The sequence below is a fragment of the Natrix helvetica genome, assembly GCF_964273705.1.
Source record: "Natrix helvetica genome assembly, chromosome: 2".
Classification (NCBI taxonomy): domain Eukaryota; kingdom Metazoa; phylum Chordata; class Lepidosauria; order Squamata; family Natricidae; genus Natrix; species Natrix helvetica.
The window spans coordinates 196,957,597-196,973,703 of NC_138552.1; the positions used below are offsets into that span (position 1 = coordinate 196,957,597).

Below are 16,107 nucleotides of genomic sequence, written 5' to 3' on the forward strand. Positions count from 1 at the left end.
CTGGCTCTTCTGCCCTACACCCAGCTCACTCTATCACCCAGCCAGCCCTTGCCACCTGTTGTGGTCCGCCAGTGGAGCCGTCAGCAGATTCGGACACTGAGGAGGTTGGGGAGGAACACGGACCAGTCCTGGAATCTGGGGAAAGCTCTGACAAGTGCTCTGTGTTGGAGGCAGAGAGTGGGCCAGGGCCGTATGACAGTTATCAGCTGCCTTCGGAGTCAGAGATCAGTGTGGCAGACGAACAGCTGGAGCCTGTTCCCAGCGTGCACATGTGCAGAGTTGCCAGATGAAGGGAACAGCTAAGGAACAAGGGTCGACTTGGGAATAAGGCCACAGGTGGACGGTGAATGGCCCGTCCCATAGGGAATAAAAGAGGAGTGAAAGGGGAGGGGAGTTTGCAGGAGACAATTAGTTCATTCCTGCATTCTTGCCAAGTATTGCGGCGTCTGAAAGATATCGGCCTGGCCACTCTCCAAACCTGATAAAGGTCAGTAATTGTGAATTATCTTGAAAGACTCTGGGCCAGGATTTTGCTGGAGAGGAATTCACTGTTAATTAAACAAAGGGGGTTTATCGGGACGAGGACTCAGCTTCATGCTGCTGGGGAAGCCTATGTCAGACCACCACCCTGCACTTGCTTGCTCTGTCATCCTACTGGTCCTGCTGACCCCAGGTAAACGTAACAATCTTTTCCCCACAGCTGGTCCTGTTTCTCTTCTATTTGGAGGTGTCATGAGCGGCCTTGGTGAAAAGGCCTGGCACAGCCCCAGCAACTGCCTTCCATAGGGCCACACCAGGCATTCCTCACTAGCATCAGAAAAAATAAGGCAAAAGGCAGCGAGGTGCAGCAAAGCCTTCAGAGTGCAGGGTAATGGTGTGGATGGGGCTTTGCATTATGGCACTGACCATAACACAGGACTTGAGGCAGTATTTCTCGGCAGGGATAGCACTGGGACTGAAGTAAAGACCTTGAGGGAAGGCCTCAGCTTCTATTTCAGTCCCGGTAGCACTATGCAGGATGGCCAAAAGGACAGAAATAGGAGGAGGGGGGAAATATAGGCTGGTAGGGGGCGTTGAAGTGTTCCTAAGATTGTAAGTACAGGCAGGTTGCCAAGTGCCAAAATTTTGATCAGAGGACCACAGAGGCACTGCAACAGCCATAACTTTGGAAACTGGGTGTAAGTATCATTTGTTCAGCACTGCCATAACTTTGAACAGCCGCTGAATGAATAGTTGAGAACTAATTGAATAGGAAAACAAAAATGCTATTACAAAATAGCAGAAATACAGAGGACAGAAGTCAAAATAGGTAACCACACATGGAATTTCAAATTGTCTTTGAATTAAAGACTGAGGAATACAATAACAGAATCATAAGTTTCAAATAACACAGAAACGTGCAAATTTACATTATGACCCAATGGGCGTCTTTCTCTTACCTGGATGGGCCAACTTTGGGTTGCCAAGACCCCTGCCTAATTTGTTTTAGGAAGGCAAGAGCTGAACAAAAGAGAGATGATGCAAAGGGGGTAGGACCAGAACATGTAGGACCAGATGTGGAGAGTGGAGATTTCTGCTTGATTTCTCTTAAATTGGGAGTATTTTTGAAACAATTAAGCAAACTTTTAATAATAAATGAAGACCACTGCTGGGGGCCATAAAAGGGATATGTAACTCAGGCTATCAGATATCCACTCCTGCTCTCGGTCCACAGAACCAAAAACGACTATTTCCATCACTGTGAACATGGCCAGGAACACCAATTTGTTTTCAATAGGAAAAAGAAAATGCTCAGGTCCACGCAATTCTAAATGTATCCACAAGATGGCTCCAATCCATAAGATTATAAATATTCAGTTAGAAAATGTGGAATAATTGAAAGAAAATCTACATTCAGAAAAATAATATGGAAATATTTGGCTTGATTTCTGTTATGCATCATATTAATAGTATGGTGATATTTTAATAGATATCATTATCCAAAGTTATCCAGGTGGCAAACAACAAAAAGTATATATTCTAGCAACAGTTTTGATTTTTAAAGTATACCAAGCAGCTAAAGAAATTGAAAGTTTGCTTAGAATATGCAGTATGTATGCAGTGCCTATATTTTAAGTACTTCACACTGCTTTATTTTGGAACTGTACTAATAGTTTAATCTTTAACCCAAATAGCATGGCTGAGAAATAAAATAAAAAGACTTTTTGCGTCCCAGGTAGCTGTATATATTTTTTCATCTACAAGCAGATTATACCAGCATTCCCCAATTTCATAACTTCCTAATGTGTCACTATTGCAATTGCTCAAAATGTAAGGATTAGTTTCTCTTCTTTGTTCAGATTAGGGTGGTCATTTGAACTCTAAAAATGTAAGGAAGTGCACAGGTATGATTGAGAGACTAGGCAATTATCCTACAATTTACTACAAGGAGGTTCTACAGTTAAATACACCAGATACTCCAAAGAGATACAACTTTCTTTGTTCTTGGGGCTCTAATCCCTGTGAGTACAGCTGAAATAGGAATTGTGGGTTTTTGTTACAAGTTGTTTGCTTACATCATTGCCACTCTTTTGATCGCTGATACTTTTATCTTGCTTCTCATGTTTTTCTCGGTCATAGGCCATTTTTTTCAGAAGTTTCCTCATTGCTTTGTCCTTTCGTTCCTTCTTCTGACTTTCAGCATTCTGCTTTCTTACTTGGTTCACAAGAAACGTAGGAATCTAGGCAGACAGACAACATGTTTTATTGCAACATTACTATTGCTCCCTTAAGACATTAGTAAACATCTGTTGGAAGCTTTCCAACAATAAAACTAAAAATGAACAGCAGATGCATTAATGTTCTGTACCAGTGAAGTTTCTTTTGTAAAGTGAAACATATTATTTCAATATCGAATTGCTACATACTCAGTGGAGTGATATATTCTATATTTAAGGACAAATAGTTTGCCTTGGGTAGCAAACCATACTCCTCTAGCCAACAGCCTCAGTTCCAGGTGCCATAGTATTTTAAACAATTGCACCTGGCCTTTCTGTGCAATCCACAACTCCCAAAAACATTTAAATCTCAACTGCAACTACTCCTATTGTGATGACACTCAATTTTTTAAAAAAATCTCATAAACAAAAGGATTCAGACACTGACTGTTGTTTCTCAGACAGCTTTACATGAATATATTTCTAGAAGGGAAAATTTGATTGTTTTCATTAAGAACCATGTATAAAGTATGCTAAATACTTAAGTATGCTTAATAAGGTTACAGTTTCTTGTGAAAAACAAAACAGTTGACAAAATGAGAAGAATTGTGTGAAGAGTGAATAATCAAATTAAAGGAACCAATGCATAATACATTATTTTGCAAATGTTTCCAAGGGGAAAATAGATTATGCATTAACTGGATTAAATAAAACTGGATTAATTTTTGGCTTGTTGATTAATATGGGCACAAAGAAAACCAACCTGTTTCTAAATTTGGATAGATGTTCATTTGGTCTTTATATAAATCAAAAGAAAAAGGCATCTTTTCCCTCAAACTCACATATAATTAATGCAGCAGTTATAGCATTTTAAAAGGAACCACATTGTCTCTAAGACAGAAAAATTGTGGGCCACTGCTTCTGTGACGATTCTTTCAGGGTAACACTCACTTTTTAACAAAAGCAAACTTACAGTCCAAAGAAGATTCTGGTATTTAATCAGAAAGCGCATGACATTTGCTGTCCCAGACGCCATAACAAACTCGCTTTGTTCTGTGGGCTTGGCACCCAAACCATGAAACATGAAGAGGTTTGGCGCCATAACCATGGCGACATTCTTTAGGGTCATCTTGTTTTTATCTCGATGATCGATCACTCTTTGAAGAAATTCAAGCAGTACCTGAAAACAAGAGAACCATTTCAAAAGTAGCTGTATGAGCAATCTTTGCATTCAAACAGCCTATTTAAAAAAGATGCTAACTACATCTATCGAGTGCATTTTGTGCATTTCTTTGGTGATGCAACTAGGTGATGCCCAACATCAAAGTCAAGTGTTTAACTATCATATTTTTCGGAGTATAAGATCTACCTTTTTTCCTCCCAAAACCCTGCCCCCTTTGCAAAAATGGCCATGCACAGCCTTTAGGAGGCTTCCAGAGTGCTCCTGGGGGCTGGAGAGGGCAAAAGTGAGCAAAAAACAGGCCTTTTTGGCTCATTTTCTTCACCTCCCCAGTCCCCAGGAGCACTCTATAAGCCTCCTAAAGACTATGCATGCCCTTTTTGGACACAAAATGAGCCTGTTTTTGCAAAAATTGAGCTGTTTTTGGAAGGTTTGCAGAGTGCAAAAACTATTTTTTAATTTGCCTCTGCAAAATCTTGGTGCGGGCTTATACTCCGGTGCATCTTATACTCTGAAAAATACAGTATTTTAGTAATATGGCAAAGAGAGGGACTAAAGTAGCTTTTATTCTAGAGAATATATGGGTTAACCAAACACAGCAATTGTCACACTATCAGATTGTCCGAATTCTATCTATGTTGGTCTTTGCAAGGCCTAGCCCTAGATGCTTGCCAATTATTATGTTGCCCTCCAGAAGCCCTGGGGTGAATTACGCAGGAAAAAATAACAATGGCAACTAGAATGCAGGCCATTTTAATATAACTTCCCTCCCACATCATCCCACAAACTCAATGCAGGAAATACGTGCTGCAACTATCCTTTTAAGATGGCGTTGTCTATCCTCTACTATAAGAGAATGGAAAGAAGAAGAAAAAAACCATCTTTTAAGATAACTGGTTCTATCATGTCCTTCCTGATTCTTTTGTAAGCAAAAGATATCAGGTTGCTTTCATGTTTGTTATCTGAACCTCCAAACTGAACATCTTAATTTTATGCCTCCAAAATCATTTGGATCCCAACTGAGCAACCTGCAGCAGACCTGGATGATCAGAACGTGTGGTCGTTTTTAATTTAACAAGCAAACTTTTATTCTGGAATTATCAATGGCCAATCCTGATACTTAAAAATAAGACCAAATGCCTAACCTTGAGTGTATCTCTGTTTCCCTCTGGGAGGAGAAGAACCAAAAGATTCAGCGCTTGCAGCTGATGTTTCTTGGTTGGAAGCTCTGCCAAGGAAATGTGCAAAGTGTATCAATTTTGGAATGATTTTGCATTTTCCACAATGACATTACTGGACATGAAATTATATAACAAACCTCACTGAAATGCTGTGAAAGATTTAAATTGTGACAATGGGTTAACAAAAGCTCCAGATTTCATGTTTTTCACGACTCAGCTACTCAGCGATTTATTAGGTCTCAAATAATGGCAACCTCTTTTCTTTTAGCTATTTTGTTTCATGGGGCAATGCTTCCTGATATTAAAAAAAAAAACATGTGATAAAAGAGAACACCTTCCCAGATGCATCTGCCGTTTATGCATATGAATTGGAGGGAGTTTATGATGCTCGGTGAAACACAGTGGTCTTTCCTGTGCAAATTATTACCAAATCAATTGTGATGCTGATCCAGGAATGCCAAACTCTGCACGATTGCTAAAACTATCAGTAGGAGCCAACAGCAATGTTATTATCAGCAATGTTCAGGATGCTTACAATTTTCCCCGCCTATATTTTACTTAATATTTTTATGTACTGTATAATCTAGCTTTCAGGACAGAAACTAAGCAAATTTGAAAAATGCCTGCTTGAAATACACTCAGTAAATGCCCTTGTCAATTACAGAAAATATCTACATATACAAACAATGGGGATAACCACAAAATTCTGAAAACCAGTCATGCAGACAGGGGGAATCAGATATAAATCAACCTTAAAACATTCTTATTCTCTCTACTTTCCACAGTACAGATATGTATATTCTAAGTCTGGCAGAATGGTGCAAATCTTTTAGGTGAGTGTAAACTAATAACTATGCCTTAATACCAATTACTTAGTGTCTCCATTTAATTCACTGGAAGAGCTTATATAACAAATGCTGATAAGGCAATAAAAAAGATAGCATCTATAGCTGAAACTAACGTGTAACTCTAGAAATAAAAAGATCTGCCACACCACTGCTTCCTCATTTGCTAATAATTCTCAACATACTATCACAATAACCCATGCTTTTCCCACAACGTATAGATTTCAAACAGATTCGACAATTAGGTATTACATATAATTTGGTGGACCTGGAAATTGCAGAAAGCATCTTTAGCAAAAACTTGTCTTACTCTCAGCTAGCCAACTGCTGAGAACAGAGATCCTCAGCCAATCAGCATCCTCTTTCAAACTGGCCAAGACTATGCTGTCTCTAGAGCTTCCAGTCTTCTGTGAGTAATAATTAACTTTTGTTCTCAAAAAAAGAAAAAAAAGGAATTCTGTTTTTAATAGAAGAAAATATATGTACTTTATGATTGGATTTGTGGGATCCTTGGTGTAAAAACCCAAACTACCACAAGTGGGAGTAAGAATACTATTTAGATGAACACAGACATGAAAATGAAGTAACCAGAAGGAAAGGGACCATCTATACCAGGGATATCAAACTCAAGGCCCAGGAGCTAGATCCAGCCCATGAGGTACTTAGATCTGGCCCGTGGGGCGGCCCTGGAAATAGTGAAGGACTGGCCCACGGTGCTTCTGCCAGCAAAAATGGGCTCCTGAGGTCCGTTTTTGGCTGCCACCGCTGCCTGCAACCTTCTGACAGTGAAAACAGAGCTCAGGAGGGTCACATGCACTAACACTACCATACATCAAAAACATCCTAGAAATAACTAGCAATCGTGACTATACAGCCTCACTATAGCAGAACTAAAGTTCTTCAAAACATCTTTAAGTAAACCAAAAGACATGATAGCCCAAAAATAAAAAAAGCAGACATCGTCTTCATTCTACAACATACAGTATAAGGATTGTAACAACCACTTTTTAGGACGCTAGCAGAGCACATACAGGAACACCAAGTAGTAATCAGAAGACACAATGAAAAGTCCTTAATTTTACCACATGACAGACTAAACCATAGCATCTTCGACCAAGATAAATCCAAAAATGCTAGGAAATTCCTAGAAGCTTGGCAATCAGACAAATCAGCCATCAACAAACACATAGAAATAAACTATATCTACACAGCATTCAAAAGAGACAATAAAAGAGCTAAGAAGAAAACAAAAACACTAGAACATCTCTCCAGCAATCAGCATCCAGATATGCATGGATTAACGCCTGAACAATCAAGCAAGAAACAATAATCTATGCAAGGAATCAAAGAGAAAACATCACCTCCACCCCCACAAATTACTGCTTATAAACATAGACCAAACTCCCTTCTAGCATTGAAGGTGTTACCTAGTCAGGTAATGAAACTTCTGCAAACAAATAATCAACTTCAAAGAGCACTACAAATTCCACAAATCTGTTTTCCCCAACCAACACATTTGATGTATTTATTCATATTAATTTATGGGCATTTGTCTAATGGTTTATATAGAGATGGTTGCAAAGAATGAATAGAAGTATTAATAAATACACTTGGAAGCCTAAAATCCTTCTGTTTATCATAGTGCTAGATAAACTTTGTAAAGGGCATTCTTGCAAACATTATGAAGTGTGTTATCCCACAAAGCCCCAAGGGGGTTGCATGGCAGTAAATAATACGAGAATACCATTTATCCAAAACTGCACTGAAGGGCTTTGTCCCTAATTAGGCTGAGGAAAGCACTAAATGGAAGGAGGGGCAGAATTCTCTCCAATGGGGAAAAAAAAATACCCATAAATGCAAGATGAACTCATTGGAATGTGGATTCCAGCTTACTTTGAACCTCTTTCAAAGAGGGAGAAAAAGATGCAAGTAGATTTCCCATGCTAGTAAGTTAACGGAAAATTGTCATCTGGAAAATTGTATCACATCAGTTGTGGACTGTGAACAAGGCTTAGCAATCGACAAGGGTACGTGCAGCCAAGGGGTGAAAAAAAATCACTATTGAACTGCTCAAAGTCTACAGCTGCCTGACGTTAATTTTTTCTTAAAAGAATGATAAACATAAAATGATAACATTTTCGAAAGGAACCTAAATGGCCTCCTACAGTAAGTGTAAGGAGATCTTAGGGCTCCCTAGCTACTGATGACTACAACAACCCCCAGCAGCCTCAGCCAACAAGCATTTTGGTAAGAGGTGGTAGGATCTGTAGTTCTGTATTGTTTCCAAGCCTGCTCCTAGAATTTATAATGTAGCACATTTTGTATTGCAATTAATTATAAGACACTTTGCAAATGCCTCTGACTATTCTGAAAATAATAACTCATCTATACTAACCAGTAAGATGTATTAATGAATAGAAGTACTTCTCTGCATTTGTTTCCAGTGTTTAGAAGTGTTTTTGTTTTGTTTTTCTGCTATTTCATGGGACAGTTAATATGTTTTGATTGTAGGACACTCCCTAATCCAGCAGAGGCTCTTTATAGTAGAATGAGAGAAAGATAATTTATGATGATTCCTCCTTCTGGAAGCCCCTAACTCTGCCTGATAATCTGTTCCACAGACCGGGGAGCAATTTGGGATACGGTTTGGGATTTTTGGAGGAAAAGGAACAAATAATAAGAAGTCTCTGACTACATAATTCTGCTGGCATTGAAGCCTGTTCCTTCAATAGACATTTAGAAACTAGAAATCTGAGACCTATATGTCAATAAAGATTAAGTGTACGCAGTAGTTTCGGTGGTTGCCTAATCTAGGCATCTGATAGGCTGAGCTGAGCCATGTTTATCTTGTATGCTCAGCATGTGACTCTGCGTAATCTCTCAACAGTGAACCAAAAGAAGAAAAAAAACAAACCCACCCCTACTTACTCTGCACATCCTGGAAAGCCTTAAGATACTCCACAGTGAACAAGGGTTGTGGCAATTCTCGGATGAAGAATTTTAGAAGGCTGGCTGCATCATGTTGTTTGACACTATCCCAGTTGAAAGTCCCTTCATAAAACTTTGATTCCAGCTCTTGGCAAAGGTTCTAAGTGACACAGGAGAAAGGAACGCAGGTTGTGAGGGTGGCATTTCATATTTAAAAACATTGTCCTTTACAACCTGCATGAAAAAAGTAGCGCATGAAATGTAATAAACTGTGTCACTTTTCCCCTCTCATACATCAGGATTGCTACAATATTTTCTAGGATTTTTACTAAAAATATGTAATTTTATGCTTTTTGTGTGTGCAATGCCATATACACCAGAAGTCTGGATTTTCATTTTAACCACAGTTCATGTATGTTTTCTTCTTCACAGTAATAGTGTCCATAAGAGGAAGCAGTTGTCCAAAAATCCTTTTAGTTAACATCAACAACAAAACACACATACACTATGTTTTAAATTTTAAAATCAATTATGTGGAGATGCTTCTGAATTCCTTTCTTAAAATTTCAAATAATTAAAAAGACTGTGGATGGATTTTGGTACTACTCTAGAACAGGCTGCATTCTCTTAAAACCTGGAAGCAGAATGGACCAAGTTGCCATGGCCAACTAGCCGCAGGACAATTTAACAATTCAATTTAATTATTCAAAATAAATAAATAAAAATATTCTTAATTTTTGTCATTCACATTTCATTCAATCCCTGCTTTTGCACCCTTTCTTTAATCATTCTACTCCACCATTTCTTTGATATTAGTGTAACTCTTGGCCCACAGCGAATTGTCCGGTGGCAAGTTGGCTGTGGCGAGTTAACCGTGGTGAGTTGGCCGTAGCATGTTGACCATGGCAAATTGTCATAGACCCTTCTGGAAGGCTACCCAGCAAACTAGTTATGGGTGGGGCCAGAAAAACAGCACCTACCCACGTTTAAATCTACAAGATAGTAGGTACAGCATCAGTATCAAAAGTCCACTGCACGTACAACAGGGACACAGCTTTGAAGTGCCTAATTACAGATTTTGACACCTTTTGGAGATACTGCTGGTCCCTATCTTTTTTTCTAGCATTTTGTTTCTCTAAGACTTCCAATTTCCTTTTTCAGCCCAAGCTCATTTTATGTTTGTGTCACTCTGCTCAAGCAGCAGCTGTATCTTTTAGCAGATGTCTTGCAGAAGGCTTTTGATCTTAGTCCAAAGGCCGTATGTGCAGTTTTCTATCCTGTAGGGCATTTGCAGAGATGCCTGCCCGAAGCCCTAACTATCAAAACAGAGAGTCCATTGGGACAAGATGGAACAATTCTACAACTTGATATAAGACACCTTTCTATGTTATGAAGACTACTATCTCAATTATATTATCTGTCTTCTTTATCCCAGATCAAATCCTTCTCTGACAATATTTTACAAGGGATTTGGATGTAATTCGGGGAGCCTAAGAGAAGCAACCTCTGCCTGATGTCTCCTTTTTTAATATGTTGTCTCAAAGCCACTTGCTGATCCTCCCCCCAAACCACTTCATAAAATGCACATTTCATGTCTTGCTTCAGTTCAGCCATTTGCCAGGTCAACAAGAATCCATATTTCACCTCCTTAGATTGTGCATGTATTTTTAAATTGCATAAACTACTTGTCCAGTCTGCAGCTTTTGCTTTATAATTCACATTTTATGAATGTTCAAAAGCTACAGAAATAAAATCAGTTTCAAAATACGATAGAGAATGATGAGTTGTTAGAAAAGCAGTAATATAAAACGACTGCACAAAACTCTTGTACCCAGGGAGAAAGCAACCATACAGAGGACAACATCTGAGTAAAATGACAGGGAATGATTTCTTCAGTGCCACTCTTTAATTTAATTCCAGTAATTTTATATATCTGTGTGTGTGTGTGAAAGTGGGTGTATAGTCTTGATTTGCATATAACATCTATAGTTTTGAACCAGTCAGTTCTGGAAGTCATAAAATGGCAAGCAGACAATCTGCTCTGTAGCTTCTACCCACTTCTGCTACGTCATTTAAAATGAATAAGTAGAAGTTACAATTTTATTTAAAGGTCTGAGTTTGAGGCTTGCTACTGAGCACACATTATCAAATGTAAACAAAGAACCAAACACTGTCAAGGAACACAGCACCATTTTTCCTAAGCTGAAGGGCCATTTTACCTTTACTCTACCAGCAACTCCTGGTATTCGAAGCAATCCTTCTGTTTCCAGCATTCCCCCTTCTATCTGAGAAATGAGCTGAACATAAAAATGGAAAACAGAAAGCAGACATATCATGAAACAGTAAAAAGATTGGTACTATCATAACAATTTCAGCATATATGCCTCCCTTGTTTCATGCACTTTTTTTTTTTTGCAGTACCACAACTACAGGATGTCTTTAGGCTAAAAAGAGACAACTGCTATTGTAACATGTGGGCATAAAGTGACGTTTATCCAGAATCAATTTGGAGAACAGCCACCTCACATCATGGAATATGGACTTTATTTATCGATTTCTGAAATTCATCTCCTGCTTTCTGCTCTGGACTCATTCCCATTCCTGACTCAGGTAAAATATTGGGATGGAGGAGAGATCTGTTTGCATATATATTAAGCAATGAAAAATCTTTTATATGCAGAAGAGAATTTATAGTTCATAAATGCCCAATCAAATGCATTTAGCCAAGTGCACAACAGGTCTGCTCAATGAGGCTTTTTACTAATGATGACTTAAGTGCAGAATTTTTATCTTTAGGAATTAGTCCAGGGTAGATGTTATCATGTAAAAATAAAATATTTACACAGAGACAGCAAGAGTATTGCCCAGCTTACATTAGTTCTGGATATTGCATCTAACTTGATGCCAGTTTACAAAGTTCTTCTTTATTTCATTTATACCTGCCAGAGTCAATCAGCTACTGCCAAATGCATAATGAAACAGGGATGTTTTCGTTGCCTTGAGGAATGTATTATTGCCATACACACCTCCAGGGAAAACATATGGCAAAACATGGAAGCCAAGATAGAAGACCCCAATTTGCCCAAGATCCCTATAATTCCAGGGAAATAGGACTGTCAATAGGCCCCTTGAGATATCCAAAAGAACTAAGGCAAGGCAGTGTATGATGTAACCTGGAACTAGACCATGTATGGCTTTGTAGCAGTAGCCAAGTTTGAATTGGGCCTGGAAGTTGACTGATAATAAGTAGTTTAGGCAAGTGGTATGAAAATCAATGTGACTCTGCAGTGGTGAGATAGTGAGATTTAGCAATCTAATCCCTTCATTCTGGACCAACTTCAACTTCTGAAATTTTCCCCAACAATTGTTCTATAAGAGTACATTGCAGTAATCTAATCACATAGTTGTGTTATCATCACCAGGACACCATGGCCCAAGTAGGGCTACAATTGATGCAGTAACCTAAACTGGACACAGGTCCCTTTCTCCATAATTTCCTTTTGCTATTTAATCCCCCACTTTTCGCCGCTCTTTTTGTGCTACGAAGGTTAAGCAATATGCATGTGATCTTGGTTTATTCTGCAAAATTCTGGGGAGATCATTCTCAGATAAGACACAATTATTTGTATTACAAATTTGATGATTGTGTGAAAAGAAGTTAAGAACAACTTGTTTAACCTGCCCACTGATCCAACAGAGAGAAGAAAGAATTTTATCAAGGCATTGAACATAAAAAGATGCCATACGTAGTAAAAAAATATTTTGCTAGATAATAAAATGTTAGTCTTTTTTTAAAAAAATACAGTACCTTTCAGGACTCAATCCCAAAGCTCAAGGAAGTAGAATGAAAGGACATCAGTCAGCCTACTCACTTTTTGAAAGATAAATGGTGTCCGGATACCTGGAATTCTCTTTTGATCATGTTCTAGCAAAACCAAGAGTGGAACACCAAAAATACCAGATTCTGTAATAAAGGGGGGGGGAGGAAAGGGGGGTTCATTAAGTGGTGACATGAAAGCATTTTAAAATATTATTTTATTTTAATTTTCATGTTCAGACAGAAAAGTTATTTTCAGTACAGTCCCCATTACAAAATTGTCATTTTTCAAGAATAAAGCCTACTAAACATGCAGTTAAAGAGAAGACAAAACGATTTTATGAAAATATGCAGGAAAAATACTTCACACATAAACACGGGCAAAAGGAAGAGGAAAAAAACCTTAATTAAAATTAGACATGGGCTATTATCTGAAATACATAAATAGCGTTGCTTTTTGTACAGATTGATATGAGAATATGTGAAGTTATTTATGTACATTGAATTATCACTGATACTATTAACAAGGATTAAATCCAATTCTGTCCATCTGCTGATTTTTCTGAAGTTTTTTCATGTATCTACCAAGCTTGGGTAGGTCACAATAAGCAAAAGACAGGAGTGAGTGAAAAGATAAGTTTCTTGGGTGGCAATCAGTAATATAAATCTCCAAAGCTAAACACTGACCATATTGACAAAAAATTACTATACTGACTTATTATGAAATACACTATATAACAAGTGTGAAATATTGTAAAAACGTTCTAAAATGTGTTACAAGAGTTATTTTCTGCAGGCGGATGAAAATCACATATACACAGAGAAGTCAGATATCTCTCACTGTGGCTTTTAGTAAATTACCGTGTTTCCCCGAAAATAAGACAAAGTCTTACTTTCTTTTTACCCACAAAACATGGCTTGGGCCTTATTATGAGGGGAGGGTTTATTGTTTTGGGGTTGCTGGGCAGCTGCTCTCTTGCGAGCAGGCTCCCAAAGATCCGGGCACAGCCTCATGGGCGAATGGCTGTGTTGCATTGTCGCAGCAGCGCAACACAACAGCCATGAAGCGACCACGCTCACAAGCAGCCACCCGGCAAAACCCCTTTCCAGCCGGGCACAACGACATTCACTGACCTAGGTGTATTGCCAAGCCGCGGGAGTGTCTGTTTGCCGCTTCCTGGCTCCCGCGGCTTGTCACCTTCGAAATGCTAGTGAATGGCGCTCTGCACAGCTGGAGAGAGGGGTTGCGCGAGCGGCTGTTCCGCTCTGGCTCACATGCCTCCCAGCCTCATGATGCCCTGGCCCAGCTCTCCCTGCAGAGCCAGGGCACCTCCACTGCTGCCGCCACCCCAGCATGGCTTTTTCGGCGGCTTCCAAACCGAGTCTTCCGGCAGTGGCTGTTACAGAGGTGCCACAACTCAGAAGGCATACTTCCAAGACTCCATCAGATGGCATTGCTTGGCAGATGAACTCACCAATGCATGGGTCCAAACACGTACCACTCCTGAAAAACCATAACCAATCCAGAAGCGTCCATGGGTCTAACAAAAGGAGACTAGGCCAGAATGCATTCATGCAGTATTTCAGTTGTTCTGTATCATTGATGCAATTTTTGTTCTAAAACTTCGAAGTGCTAAGCATTTCAAATGGTTATTTCATCCCTGCCTGATGAACTCAGCCATAAGGGATTGCTCTCAGCAATCAAAAAGTCCTTCCTGAGAAACTTGCAAAGCTTCTGAAGACTAGAAACTTTATAAAGAAAGCATGAATATTAAAAAAAAACGGGGGGATAGGAAAGTAAGAGAGCGCATAAAGAGCCAGCTTACAGAACAGAATAAGTACAGAGGGATCATCTAAATGGGTTACAGGCAGAAAACATGAACTTGTGTCAAAAATAAATATAAAATATTATCTCCTCTATCTTGAGGATATTTTATTTTAATGCACAGCTTCAGTTTCACACTGCAGCTTACCTACTGTCTGTTTAAGTACTTAAGGATATTTAACACTGCAGTGGAAATCAGTGGAATATAAATCAGCTTATCTGAGCCAAGGTTTTACACCAACTAGCACCTTAGCCTTGCGTATCGTAGATTGGTGGAGGGGGGAGGCAATATCTCTCTTGAATGGAGCTCAACTCACTAGGCAAGTTCGCCTTGCTTTCCTGGCAGTGAGGAAATTATTTGTCATTGCACAATGACCTTCTACTCTGTTCTTATTTCTAAGTGTATATAGAATCCAAACTAACTGTATCTCATTATTCCCCTCCATTGATAATGTTTACAAATTAAAATACCTGAATATCTATACGAACATGTATTTTGCAAAACCAATCAACCAACCAAACGCCAAATTCAACAAACTCACCTTTCACTTTAGTTTTTGCTGCCTTCTGTGGTTTCAGTTCAATTCCAAGTATGTCAAAAAGAGCAGACAGTTCAATCAGGGCTAAAGCATGGATTTTCTTCATATCCTGAGGTGCAAGATCTCCAATTTTTGTTGTACCCGTTTTGTCCTTTGAAAATCTGAAGTTCTATTTAAATGTACATAATGCAGTTGTGTGAAACCTTGGTTTTAACAATTTCATTAAAAAACAACAACCAAGAAACACTAGAACTAAGTCCACATTTCTGAAAGTGCAACAGGCATGGCTTTTGGCAAAAGTATTTGTTCTTTTGGAGCACTGCCTTCACCAGGTGAGGACCTTGAAAGTGGCAGAGAATTTCTCCATCTGGCAGCCCCTTTGAAGTTAGGCAATCTGAACAGAAGTCATTCTTGTGTTTCCTTAAATGAAAATACAATCTTGGTACAAAGTGGAGCCCTTCAGAACTGCTATGGGAATGTACTGTGGTCAGAGAAAGGAAAACATGGGAATCCTATTTTTAAAACATTGCTGTCTTGGAAGAGAGCTACATGTTTTGGGGAAGAATACTTGTTTTGTTATTGTTGTGCATGTATTTCATAAATTTCTGATTAGAAACTTCCCTTCCCTTTGTTCTGACCATTTACGTAATTCAATTGGGGTTAGTTATGCAAGCTGGCCCAATTAAAGTTAACTAACAACTTTTAAGCAGATTTGTGGTTAATTTAGCATCCTACAGGTTGTTTAGCAACTCTAAATGTTTTATAACCTTAAAACCACTGTCCTCCTCCAATGACAGGCTGAGGAAGCAAGAAGCACGTAATTTTTTTCCCATATACTCAGTTGGATACATGTACTGTAAGTAGAAAGGACACTACAGTGGGAACAGATTTCCTGTCTGGTCCTGGGCTCAAACCTCTGTCCAAAAGCCCTGGGAAAATTGAAATCAGTAGGATACAGCTGGCAGGAAGAACAAAAATGCAAGCATCAGCAATAGTTTATTTCTTTTCAGTGCTTTTTGTTCAGCTGTGCATTTTTACCTTTATCTATTACCTATTCTTTATGGAGAAAATCTATCTATGTGGTCACTAAGATTCG

At 38.9% G+C, this 16,107-nt stretch overlaps 1 protein-coding gene across 1 annotated transcript in view; it reads right to left on the reverse strand.

Moving 5' to 3' along the window:
• Positions 1-16,107, reverse strand: part of ARHGAP18 (Rho GTPase activating protein 18) — a 67,245-nt gene that overhangs the window by 5,623 nt on the left and 45,515 nt on the right. The window contains exons 6-12 of the mRNA XM_081945866.1: positions 15,015-15,180; positions 12,703-12,794; positions 11,050-11,127; positions 8,831-8,990; positions 5,022-5,104; positions 3,670-3,876; positions 2,556-2,720 (exon numbers count right to left, since the gene is read on the reverse strand). Coding sequence (XP_081801992.1) covers positions 2,556-2,720; positions 3,670-3,876; positions 5,022-5,104; positions 8,831-8,990; positions 11,050-11,127; positions 12,703-12,794; positions 15,015-15,180 — 951 coding nt within the window. The remainder of the gene's footprint in view (positions 1-2,555; positions 2,721-3,669; positions 3,877-5,021; positions 5,105-8,830; positions 8,991-11,049; positions 11,128-12,702; positions 12,795-15,014; positions 15,181-16,107) is intronic.